At 37.3% G+C, this 12150-nt stretch overlaps 1 protein-coding gene across 1 annotated transcript; it reads left to right on the forward strand.

The window, feature by feature from the left end:
- Window positions 1–363: 363 nt before the first annotated feature.
- On the forward strand, window positions 364–11680 carry LOC307006723 (putative peptidyl-tRNA hydrolase 2). The gene is made up of 7 exons (XM_079627966.1): window positions 364–871; window positions 1243–1325; window positions 1568–1639; window positions 3406–3480; window positions 4326–4423; window positions 8522–8636; window positions 8889–11680. The coding sequence occupies exons 2-7, from the start codon at window positions 1245–1247 to the stop codon at window positions 8973–8975; spliced, it is 528 nt and encodes a 175-aa protein (XP_079484092.1). The 5' UTR covers window positions 364–871; window positions 1243–1244; the 3' UTR covers window positions 8976–11680.
- Window positions 11681–12150: the final 470 nt, after the last annotated feature.

Below are 12150 nucleotides of genomic sequence, written 5' to 3' on the forward strand. Positions count from 1 at the left end.
TACGATATGGTAAAAATAGTAACAGTTAGCCTATTAATATTAATATAATAGCCAATAAATACAATTAAGTGGAGTATGAGTATAGTATAATATAATATAATAGTAATATTTTACTAATGATAACAGCAAATTGATGTAGCATTAATTGTAGAATAATACAGTCAATCAATTAAAAAAAGTAAATTAGAATATAGTGAAGTAATTAATAGTACTATAAAATAGTAGCCCTATAATAATATAATAAGCAGATGAGGTACAGTCTTTTGGAAAAACGGTTGGTGTACAACCTCAAACTAGTCAGATATTTATGTCTATGATCGTTTCTACAGTCCACTTATGAGAGGCGACGTTGACGTACGATTCGTCGGCCTCAAGAATGTCCGCCATGTTTGTAGTTCAATTCTATTTTGTGTGTGCATCCACTATGTAGGAATACTGTCTATGTGTATGAATAATGAATAAACGCGTGGGCAATTTTACCTGCGGTGCGAGGATGTATATAGACGTATTAACCGAAATTATTCAATTTCGTTTGTTAGCATCAGAACGAAACGAATAATCTTGGAGGTTTGTCAGAGAAGAAGCGGATTTGGAGTTGTAGAGTAAAATGACCCGGAAATGTAACCGACATGACCCATGAACTCGGTGTATACGGTAATGTGTAGTTCACGTTTGCGTAGAAAGCTATTGTTGCAGCATTTTTTTCTAAAACTATAAGCGACGTTGAATGGAAATGAGAGGTTAAAAATAATCGCAAATATCACAAATGACTCTATGCCCATTTGGAAGTAAAAAGACGAAACAATCGCTCGCTAAGAAGCTCACAGTCGCATTGGGGGATAATCGCTCGTTCAGTAGTTCAGTAAAGCAGGTAAGAGACACGATCGTTAACACCCTAAACTACAGAATACAATTGCCCTGAGATGCTTTCACTTAGATTGTTTAAAAATTCCCCAAAATGATTGGCAATACTAACATTAGCATTAGCAGCTACAAACCTGATGTAGCATGAAAATATTAATTCATATATAACGGACGTTCAGTTGATTTTGAATGATTCTGGAGGTGTCGGCAGTGAAAGACATTGCGTTCATTTTGACCTAATTGAAATGCTTTAGTGAGAGGCTTCAACAGAAGAGGCTGCTATCTATCTTCAACTAAAACCGGACAGTATATCGCTTACAGTCTGTTAGAAAACAGTATGTTAATATGGGGTTTATAATGTGCATGTCTGTATTTTAGAAATGGAGTCCCAGCAGGAAGTGAACCCTGTATTCCTGCAGCAGCTCAGAGAGTTGGACATACCTGAGGAGGCAGCCAAACAGGTACACATACATACCTGCTTACAATGAATGAACTGGCTGTGCATTTGCAGTATTGGTTGACTCTAAAGTGGTTGTTTATCATAGCAAATATCAAAATATTTTGAGCAACCGAACAGTTTGTATACTGGACATTAGACTCTGACTTCCCCTCTATGGTAGCAGAAGCTGATGTACATAAAAAATGAATGCAATGTCATGATTGCTGTCTTTTGTAGTGAGATGCTTTTATTGATCTGTTCTAGGCACTCTTACACACACAGAATGTGTCAGCAGAGGAGGCTGCAATGTATTACTTCAACAAACTGGAGAACGAGGTACATGCGTACAGACATACCCCATCACCCTAAAATTAAAATTCTGTCAGTAATTACTCACCCTCAATTCTTTGAAACCTGACCCTTGTTCATCTTCGGAACACAAATTAAGATATTTTTGATGAAATCTTGAGAGATTTCTGTCCCTCCATAGACAGCAATGCATACACGTTGGTGCTTCAAAAAGGTCATAAAGAGATCATAAAACTAATCCATATGAATTGAGCGTTTTGGTCCAACATTTTCTGAAGAGACACGATCACTATCCCTTTAAAGTACTTTACTTTGAATACAGATTTGACTGTAGGACTGCACAAATTTGACAAAATCATAACTGTCAAGTCACAGTGTCAACCATTTTCCTCATTATTGTGATTATTAATGTTGATTAAATTAATCTACTGTAAAATACTTTTATCCTATTTTAAGAAATATCATGGTAGATTCTGTAGTACTGTATATACATAAACAAGCAGATATCTTTTTTTTTTAGTGAACAGCTAATTTATAAATCCGTAGTGATGTTGCATTTATGACCATTTCCACCCTTTTCCACAACAATTTTTTACATTTTTCATAGGCTAATATATCTCCTCTCATAACGACAAATCTGCTTGTTTTCAAATGTTTTATTTACAGAAACTAGGTATAACAAGTTGTTCATAATGAACTGAATAAGAATAGTATAAGAAATTTGTAATTAAAAAAAATAATCAATGTATCTTATAAAAGCTTTTAGACCTTTGCATAGCTAGAAGAACCCCATATATTCATTATGGAAAAAAAAATCCATCGTAGTTTAAGATTTTATTAATTTCTCTGGTCTGGAATTCACACTTCATATATCCAGCTTTCCATGACTGGGGAAGCTATGAGAGTAAAATAAAGAAAAAAAGTTGTCAAGGGGACAAATCTAAATCTTTTTTAAATAATTTTAAGTAATTTTCGACTGGTTTTACAGACAGGGCTTAGATTAAGTCAGGATTAGGCCTTAGCTTATTTACGGCATTTAAGTAGCTTTTATAAACATGCCTTAGAAAAAAAAAACATTACTGGTGTGCATCTTGAGACAAAACAATGCTAATTACATATTTGAAGATATGTCAGTGCAAGTTGCTTTTCGTTAAGACAACTCAACCATGAGTTTTAGTCTGGGTCTTAAGCTTTGTCTGTGAAATAGGGGGTTTAAGTCTTAAATCTGGTGGGGCCCCTAGTTGAGAACCACTTATTTAGTGTATTTAATCCTGCACTTAAATACTATTGCTTTGTCTGAAACTGTGCAGTGTATACATGGGAATTGGTCCTCTTAGCAGCATTAAAAACAAAAATGTTATTCAAATAGTGCATAGAAAGAATATATAGGCTTACAGAAAGTGAGCAGAGCACTCTCTTTATAATAACTGGAGCTATTAATAATCCGTGAAGTTGTCTACACTACATAATAAATCTCTTATACATTCTGTCTACAATTTGTTGGTTATAATGAGAGCATTTGCAAGAGTGCAGAACTCAAGCTCAAGCTGAACTAAATTTTGAGCAAATACCGTCATTGCAGTGACTTATTTAAACACCTCTGATTGGCCACTGTATTCCTCAACTCACTTGGTACAGTTCTCAACGTTGCAAAACATTTTTATAAATAGACACTTTTGTCTCAACAGGGATAGATCTAAATAGAATGCTGTGTAATCAAGGCAGCCATGATCAATCCATTACTATTATTTTATTGTGTAACCCTATTTGTTTTTTTGTTTTTTAATTTACAGGAAGAGGGTGATGAGGACCTGATGTTCAAAATGGTTTTTGTTGTAAATATGGAGCTGTCCATGGGTGTCGGGAAGGTAGATAATTGAACATTTTCAAATTTACACTTACTATAGCGATGAATGAGATGAAGGGTGTGGCTGTGTTTTTGTGTGTGTGAGTTTTCCTCTGTTTTGTGATCTCATGTATCAGGAGGATGTTCCCTCTCATAATTATATGAAAATCTAACAATGCAATATTGTACTCTTTGTACCAATCATAATGACATTTTTACAAAAACAGGTCACATTCTATTTTTGAAACGGCAGAATTAAATTTGCTTAACAAATAAAAAAATATATATTATTATTATTATTATAATGAACTAAAACGTCATTAACATCTCAAAAATGTGTTTTAGGGTATCATGACCCTTTCAATTTGTCCTCAGTTATCAATCAAATTGATCCATCCATAAACATCAACACATTTCCATTCCCTCAGTGATTGCAGAATACCTCTTTTAAAATTAAAAGCAGACATTTTATTTTGTCTTATGTTTATTTATTATTGAAGCTTGTTTCTGCTTGTTTTAAAATGTGATCCTGTAACTCATAAAAAATATTTCCCCCAATACTATCTCATTTTAGTTTATAATTATGACTTTGTATCTCATAAAATTAAGGAATTTTTTTTTTATAATGATTACTTAACATCTCATAATGATGAGAAAGATGTGTATTGCTCCAAAGCAGGAAAACACAAATATTTGTGCAATGGAAAAAAAGAGATGCTAGAGTTTAGCTCTCATGTGCACAGGTGCTTTTACCTATTGGCAATCTAGACAACTTTTGGATTTAAATTAATAGTATTTGTTAGAGAACAATGTCCTGTGTATGGTCCGTGTATTTCAATAGAATTGAGATGAGCAATGTGTCTATAGGTGGCGGCGCAGGTGGGTCATGCTGCAGTGGGTTTGTATCAGGCTTTGCAGGAGAAAAACAGCTGGAGGGAAATGGCCTGGAGATGGGACCATGCTGGGTAAGAGATGTCAATGTTGTCTTATCCTTCTACCTTAGCCTGATTCCTAGATTGTTTCCTGAATGAATACATTACTAGTCAAACGTTGCAATAATTACAAATTTGTTAGTGTTTTTGAAAGAAGTCTCTTATGCTTACCAAAGCTGCATTTATTTGATCAAAAATACAGTAAAAATATGAATATTGTGAAATATTATTACAGTTTTAAATAACATTTCTATTTTTGATGGCAAAATTGAATTTCAATATTCCAGTGTCACATAATCCTTCACAAATCATTCTAATATGTTAATTTGGTGCTCAAGACACATCTCTTATTATTATGAATGTTGAAAACATTAATTATAATAAGAACCATTATTAATAATTGAGCACCATTAATAATGGATAAGTGACAGAGAATAAAATCAGCATATTAGAATGATTTCTGAAGAATCATGTGGTGATTTTAACACACACCTTACAGGTGCAACGTAGACACATCATCAGTGATGTAACCTGGGGTCATTGTGTGTTTCGGGTCTTTCAACATCATACACCCTCTCCCAGGTGATCCAGCCAGGGATGACCAGTCCCTGACTTGTGCCTAGGTAGCTTGTGTGATCCATGGATCACCCCTTTTGATCCACAGCCCCATCTAGATGCCTTCTCAGCGGCATCCGTGATGTTCCTCATGGCTTTCTTTTTGTGCAGTGGCCGGTAAACCCTCGGCAGCCAACCTCGATGGGGAGGCAGCGGGTTTTCCATCCTCTGCTATGTCATTCACCTGCAACTCCTCGTACTTGGCCCTCTTCCGTTCAAACACCTCTTCCATTTGGTCTTCCCAGGGCACAGTAAATTTTAGTTGGACCACCCTGCCTTGATGATTCTGAATGAAGGACCGTCAGACCTGAGTGTGGTCGTAGCGATGGTTCCTGGGAATTTGAGCTACCTTCCCAGGTCGACCTTTAGCTGCCAGTCCCGGGCTGTTGCCAGCCCCCTGCTGGGTTCCTGCTCCATGGTGGTTTCTCTCCAGCCTTAACAAATGCGATTGTGCGCTGTGCTGGCTGCTGGTGCCTGCTGAGAGATATCCTGGTGCTGATGGCTTCTGCAATGACCCCTAGCAGCACCTGGTCGTGATGCCACTGATAACATCCCTCTCCCAGGGCTTTAAGGCAGCAGCTTAATATGTGCTCCAGGGATCGTCTTTTTTGGCATAGAGGTGTCTATCAGGCCCCAGGAGAAGAGGTTGGTTGGACTGGGGAGGACATCGTAGACTGATTTGATAAGGAACTGGATCCGGTGTGACTTCACTTTCCACAACTCAGACCACGAGATCTTTCGGTCCATCACCTGTTCCAATCGAGTCCACGCCTCTTGTTGTCGGGTCCCCCAATCCTGCTGATATGTTTTTCCTCTACTCCTGCTCTGATTTCTTCATGGGCCAGTTGACGCCTGTCCTTTTCCCTGGCCTTGTCATATTGCGGTCTTTGGATACAGCCAAGCCCTGCACGTTCTGATGCCACTGTGCCACAGCCGCGCTTCAGCCTGGTCGACTGCCTCCTGGGCCCTCCATTTCCTAACGGACTTCACCTCTATGCCAGCTGAGGAGACTTAGGTGTCAGTGGACTCTCTGCACAGCAGCACCTCTCTTGCTCTGGAAACCATGAACTCCTCCGACAGGCTGCTGAAGGGGAGTTGTAGCTTGTTCTTACTACCGAACAAGGCTATGCTGCTGACGTTACGAGGGAGACCCAAACACCTATGCAGAGAGTGGCTGATCTTCCTGTCTCTCAGTAGTTAGGGGGACATCGTAAACCAGCAGTGGCCAGTGGAGTTGTGGCACAATGCCATACTGGAAAATCCAGGCTTTAAACTTTCCTGGCAGCCCTGACTTGTCCACTGCTGCAATCCAGGCGTGGTGCAACTCTTTTCCGGTTTCATGAAGTGTGGCTGTGTCCCTAAGTGTGCTGTTAAAGAATTTTCCCAGGCTCTTAACTGGCTTCTCTGTGATTGATGGAATTTGGACTCCTCCCAGGGAGAAACAGAACTTGTCGGTTACTTTTCCCTTCCTCACCACAAGGGATCGGGACTTGGCTGTTTAAAAGTCCATTCAGGCCCAGCTGATGAGGCGTTCAAGGCCTTGGAGGATCCATCTGCATCCTGGCACGGATGTTGTGGTCACCGTCAGATCAGCTCTGATGGGGGGCTGATGCACACCTGACCGGATGAGTGGAATTCATGAGTGGAATTGCAGACCATTTCTCCTCTGCTGACTTAACTTGCATATTTATGGCTAAGGCGAACAAAATCACTGAGAGTGCACCCTATGATTTATTCCTTTTTCCAGCCTATGAAATCCAGATGTTGTTGATCCAGAGGCGACTCTCAAACTAAAGCAGTTATAATAGTTCAGAATGAGGTCCCTGAACTTGTCTGGAACATGGTGTCGAATCAGTGAGGTTTCCACCAGTTTGTGCGGGATTGGCCCGTCCGTGTCAGATGGAGTAATGGTTTCTGAAAATGATTTGCCATCACAGAAATAAATTAAGATTTAAAATAGAAAATTGTTATTTTAAATTGTAATAATATTTCACAGTTTTTACTGGATTCAAATATATGTAACCCTTTTGAACACAAGACACTTCTTTCAAAATCATAAAAAAAAGATTTTAATCTTATAATTTATTTTATGTGTATACACAAAAAAAAAGTTTTTTGACTGGTAGTCCATTGGCCTGTTTTTCTGTTTGTACCACTATCATCAAATACGATTGACAATTAGCATACAGTTTGGATTGTCGGTATGGTTGGTTACATTTTGGGCGAGAACTCCCTTCAAATCCATGCAGTCTAGCAATCAGTCTAGAATCAGAATGCCAAATCCTGACTGGGCGAGAGGAGGAGCTGGGGGTGGAGGAGGGTAATTTAGCTCCTGAGAAACGCGATAACTGCTGATAATACTGAAGGAGCTTATATATGTATATGGTGATAGGTGTCGTATTCCTATAGGTAGACGTGGATCAGCTGAGAGTCGGCTGATGCGAGCTTGACTAACGTGACCTGCCAGAACTGAAGCTACGCTTGATATACTTCGTCACTTCGAGTTTTTACTGTTCGGATGCTAATCTGTTTTGTTCAATGGGTCATTAAATGGCCACTTATGATTGGCTAACACCATTGCATAGGAAACAATATCAATGCCCACTCACTATAGCACGTGAGTAAGGGTAGGGACACAGTCAATGTCTTGCTCTGGAGGCAGGCATATGTGTGACGTCACAAATCCCACAATATCCAAACAAGCCTTTTTTGGATTTTGATTAAATAAATGCTTTGTTTATAATGAGGAGAATGTTTTAAGCAATGAACTTAAAGGATGTGTTAATGGTACAAGAGCACTTATATGTCAAAAGATTGAAGGCAAATTTGATTTCACCTGTCATGACTCATGGCTGCTTTAAAATTAATTATTTTATACTTGGCCACATCTATGTGTCACTGCAAAACGATTGTAAATCTGATCTTCAATTCCCCTGCTATATGAAAATTTAAGAGGTTCACGTCAACCAAAGCAACAGATGTGAGCTGTTTTATCAGCTAATTTCAAGATCAAAGACCACAATAGGAGAGAGAGCGGCATTAGCGCTTGTACGGTACATGAGTCTCACTACATTTAATAAAACTGAACTTTTAGTTTAATTTGTGTCAGTTTGCACTTTGGCTCGCTAAAGAGATACTCACTAATGTCATATAGCCTAAACCACGTTCTCGCATAATTTTTTGGGAGGAGGTTTCGACCATTTTGGGAGAAGTAAAATTTACATATGTGGTTTCAACAATCTGGAATGCGTCTCAAACCACCACCTTAAGTGGTTGGAGTGATCGGATTGAAATCCTTCTCAAAAGCGTTTCAGAGGGTGTTAACACCTGGTCTTTTCACAATCAAATAGCTATCCAATTAGAGAAAACACATGAAGTGACCAGGTGTAAACAGGCCCTATTAAACCAATCTGTATTCAGATTTTAATAAAGGAATCATCACCAAATTGATCACCAAATCAAAGCATGTATTAAAACCTAAGTCACATGTATTTGTATGTTTTTGTGGCTGTTTAGATCTAAGAAGATTGTGTTACAAGGCACTAACATGGCACACCTGTTGGAATTACAGGCTCTTGCTATGAGCCTCAGTCTTCCTACAAAGCTGGTACAGGACGCTGGACACACACAGGTTAGCGACACATGCCAACATGCGTGACAATTGTGGTTCTTGTTTACTGTGGAAAAAAGAAAGTATTAGAGACACTACATTTGTTCTTGGGTTATGGTTGTAAATGCTAATTTCTTACATGTATTTGACAGAAAGAAGGAAAATGTATGGAGAGGAAGACGTATGAGAAACGGATGCATTTTGCCTGATGCAATTTTGTGTGACTATATTGATAAAGCCTGGAATTGATTTTTGGAATGTGTTTGTGTTCAGGTGGAGCCAGGTTCATGCACTGTGCTTGCCATCATAGGAGAAGAGGAGATGGTGAATAACGTCACAGGCAGCCTGAAACTGCTGTAACACTGAGGGAAAACTCTTCAAGTGTAGATGTGTGATGTACCACAGAAAGAACAGGGGTCAGCGTTTGCCCACAGTAGCATGGTTCTCAAGATAAAGGTGCACTCAGTAATTTTTTGTTTATGTTGTGATGACTTATACTGACAGCTAGCGACGTGAATGCATTTTCACGCAAAAGCAAACATTTTCTGTTACTGATACCTAGGGGTGGGCGATATACCGCTATACCGGTAGAAATATTTGTCAACCAGTATAACTATTTGTCAACCAATATAACTATTTGAGTATTGTTTCTATTGTGGTTATGCCAGTGTATCCTGCAGGGCTGAATCTCCAGTACTACGATAAGAAAAAACAACAACAACTATATGTTACACCAATTGTGAATGTGAGTTGGTTGTGATGTGAAAAGGAAGTGTATTGCAAACTGATACTGACTTGTCATTGGGAGCTGCACACAAAAACAAGCATATAGTGCGGTAAAGTAAGATTCACAAACAAATGATTAAAATAAGCTGCTTCTTTTAATAAATCACTTAACAAAACTCACATATTTAAGAGTTACCATTTTGTATGTTTGTTACATATACATGCGCAAGCCTATATAAGCATTAAAGAACATCTCTTATGCGTTTACATGACCATATAAGCCACCCAGGCATGTTAAACCACTTTCACTTAATCTTTTATGCGATCACACTGAGTGAGTTACTTCAGGAATTGAGTTTGAAAAATTAAAACTAAATTCTGTTGGGTAATTTGTATTTAGTCAGTTTTTCAGCATTGACATGAAAGGTTATTCAAAATGTGAAATGGAGATGAGGCTTCAAAAACATATACTTAGCTAAAAAGAAAAAAGCCTCATTGCTTGCCTTGAGAACATTATTTTCTAAATCTAAATTCATCAAATTTGTGACAGATCTACTATTAATTCGTTTTTGAGGTTAGACTTTATTTCGATGGTCCATTTCAGACATTCTACTAACTCTAAGTAACTTTGCAGCTACATGTCAACTAACTTTCATTAGAGTATTAGTAGACTGTTAGGTTAGTAGAATAAGTTGGCACGTACTTGCAAAGTTACTTTGCTGAGTTACTCTTTACTTTTGCAGAGAGTCTACTAATACTCTGAGAGTTAGCTGACATGTAGCTGCAAAGTTAGAAGAATGTCTTAAGTGGACAATTGAAATGGTTACCAAATAAAATTTGGTCTAGATATTGTTATATTTTTTGCTTGTATTGCCCACCCCTATCGATACCTTTGTAAAAATACATGTCAAGCAAAAGGGAGGTGGATTACTGAGATAACATGAGTAGCATTCGACTGATAATGTGACTCAACATGAGGTGACCCACTCTATGTAAAATAAAACGGCTTTTATTAAGCCACTGAAATTATTGTAGTCTTCATCTTATGTAAGTGTATGTGATTAGAACATAGTTTCAATATTACAATTAATTTATTTTTTTTAACTTTTTATTGAAGTAAGAAATTACTGAGTGAACCTGTGGGGGGAAAAGTAAAACCTACCTAAATAGTTTAACAACAACAGACATGTTCAAATCATTGCATTTTTAAAGCTTTTAAATTAAGTGAGACAACAACTAATTGATATTATCAACAGGTCCCTGAATTTCTATAGAGCTAAAAAAAAAAGGAGAGTTGTCAATTAAATAGCAGTGTATAAAAATGTACAATGAATTATAATCACATGTAAGTGTTATACTTAAAGGGATAGTTCACCCAAAAATGAAAATTTTGTCATAATTTATTCACCATCGTGGTGTTCCAAACCTGTATGAATTTCTTTCTTCTGTTGAACACAAAAGAAGATATTTTAAAGAATGTCGGTTACCAAAAGGTTGACGGTAGCCATTGACTTCCATGGTACTTTTTTTTCCAACTATGGAAGTCAATGGGTGCGGTCAACTGTCTGGTTACAACAATCTTTAAAATTCTTTTATGTTCAGCAGAAGAAAGATATTCATACTGGTTTGGAACAACGTGAGGGTGAGTAAACGATGACAAAATTTTGTTTGTGGGTGACTTATCCCTTTAATGTGCCTGTAGAACCTAATGTTTTAATGATTGTGAAATCAAATAGCCATTGTCAAAGTATAATGTATAACATGTTTCTTCTTTTTTTATTATGTGAATGTTATTTTTTATTGTTTACAATTAAACGTACCCAATTCCTTTGTGATGATAAAATCTGCCTGTGTGTAGCGATTTATGTAAATATGTTAGCTTGAATACTGATACAGTATTATATTTAAAGGCTATTACTATTATATAACATACTATTACTATACATATCATACTGTTAGACATATTTGGAGCCAAGCACCAATTCCTCTGGATCCTTGGGTGATGCATGTTATCAATTTATATTTCTGACATTTTTACCATACTCTTCTCACAGCTTTTGTCCAATCTTCACATAAATTACATGCACGTTTCTTTCTCTCTGGTTTTTTCTGTAGTTCCCTATATTAGGTGGAATTTGACAACTTGGTGTGCATCCTCAGAATGTCTTTTTGTTTATGTGTATCAGCTTTTGTTAAGCTTGGGGGTCATCAGTCTTGACGTTTCTATTTCTAGCAACATTTCAAGTAGCCAGCTTAAACAAGACAATCTACTGATTCAGATGATACATGTTTAATCATTTACATCTATCACAATGATAAAAACAGTTTAAATCAAATGTATCATTGTATCATTTTTTCTAAGTGAAATTAAGTACAAGGATGATTTTTTTTAAAACAATGCGGACATATTAGATCCATGTTTTTATTTATGTGACCCACAAAGTCAGTCGATTTACTTATTTAAAATTCATCTATTCTTTCTTCATAGAAGAGTTTTGTGTTAATTGGATCTTCTGCTTAGCGGGGGCAGTATGTTATTTGAGTAGGTTTAGCCTACCGTTTATGAATACTGTGAATTCAGACTTTATTTATCGTGCTACTAGTTGGGATGTAGGCATATTCGGACACGGGGAGTGACTTCCTGTTGCAGTTGATGGTATAAATATGAGGTGAGGCACTCATCCTGAACACTCCATAGTGATATTATGTGATTTTAATCATATAAGAGAAATGTCTCCTGCATAGTACAGCAACCTTAAACGGGCTTTCTGGCACCACTTATTGTGCACACCCATGTAGTGATTGCAAA

Source organism: Phoxinus phoxinus (assembly GCF_949152265.1).
Source record: "Phoxinus phoxinus genome assembly, chromosome: 11".
NCBI classification, from domain to species: domain Eukaryota; kingdom Metazoa; phylum Chordata; class Actinopteri; order Cypriniformes; family Leuciscidae; genus Phoxinus; species Phoxinus phoxinus.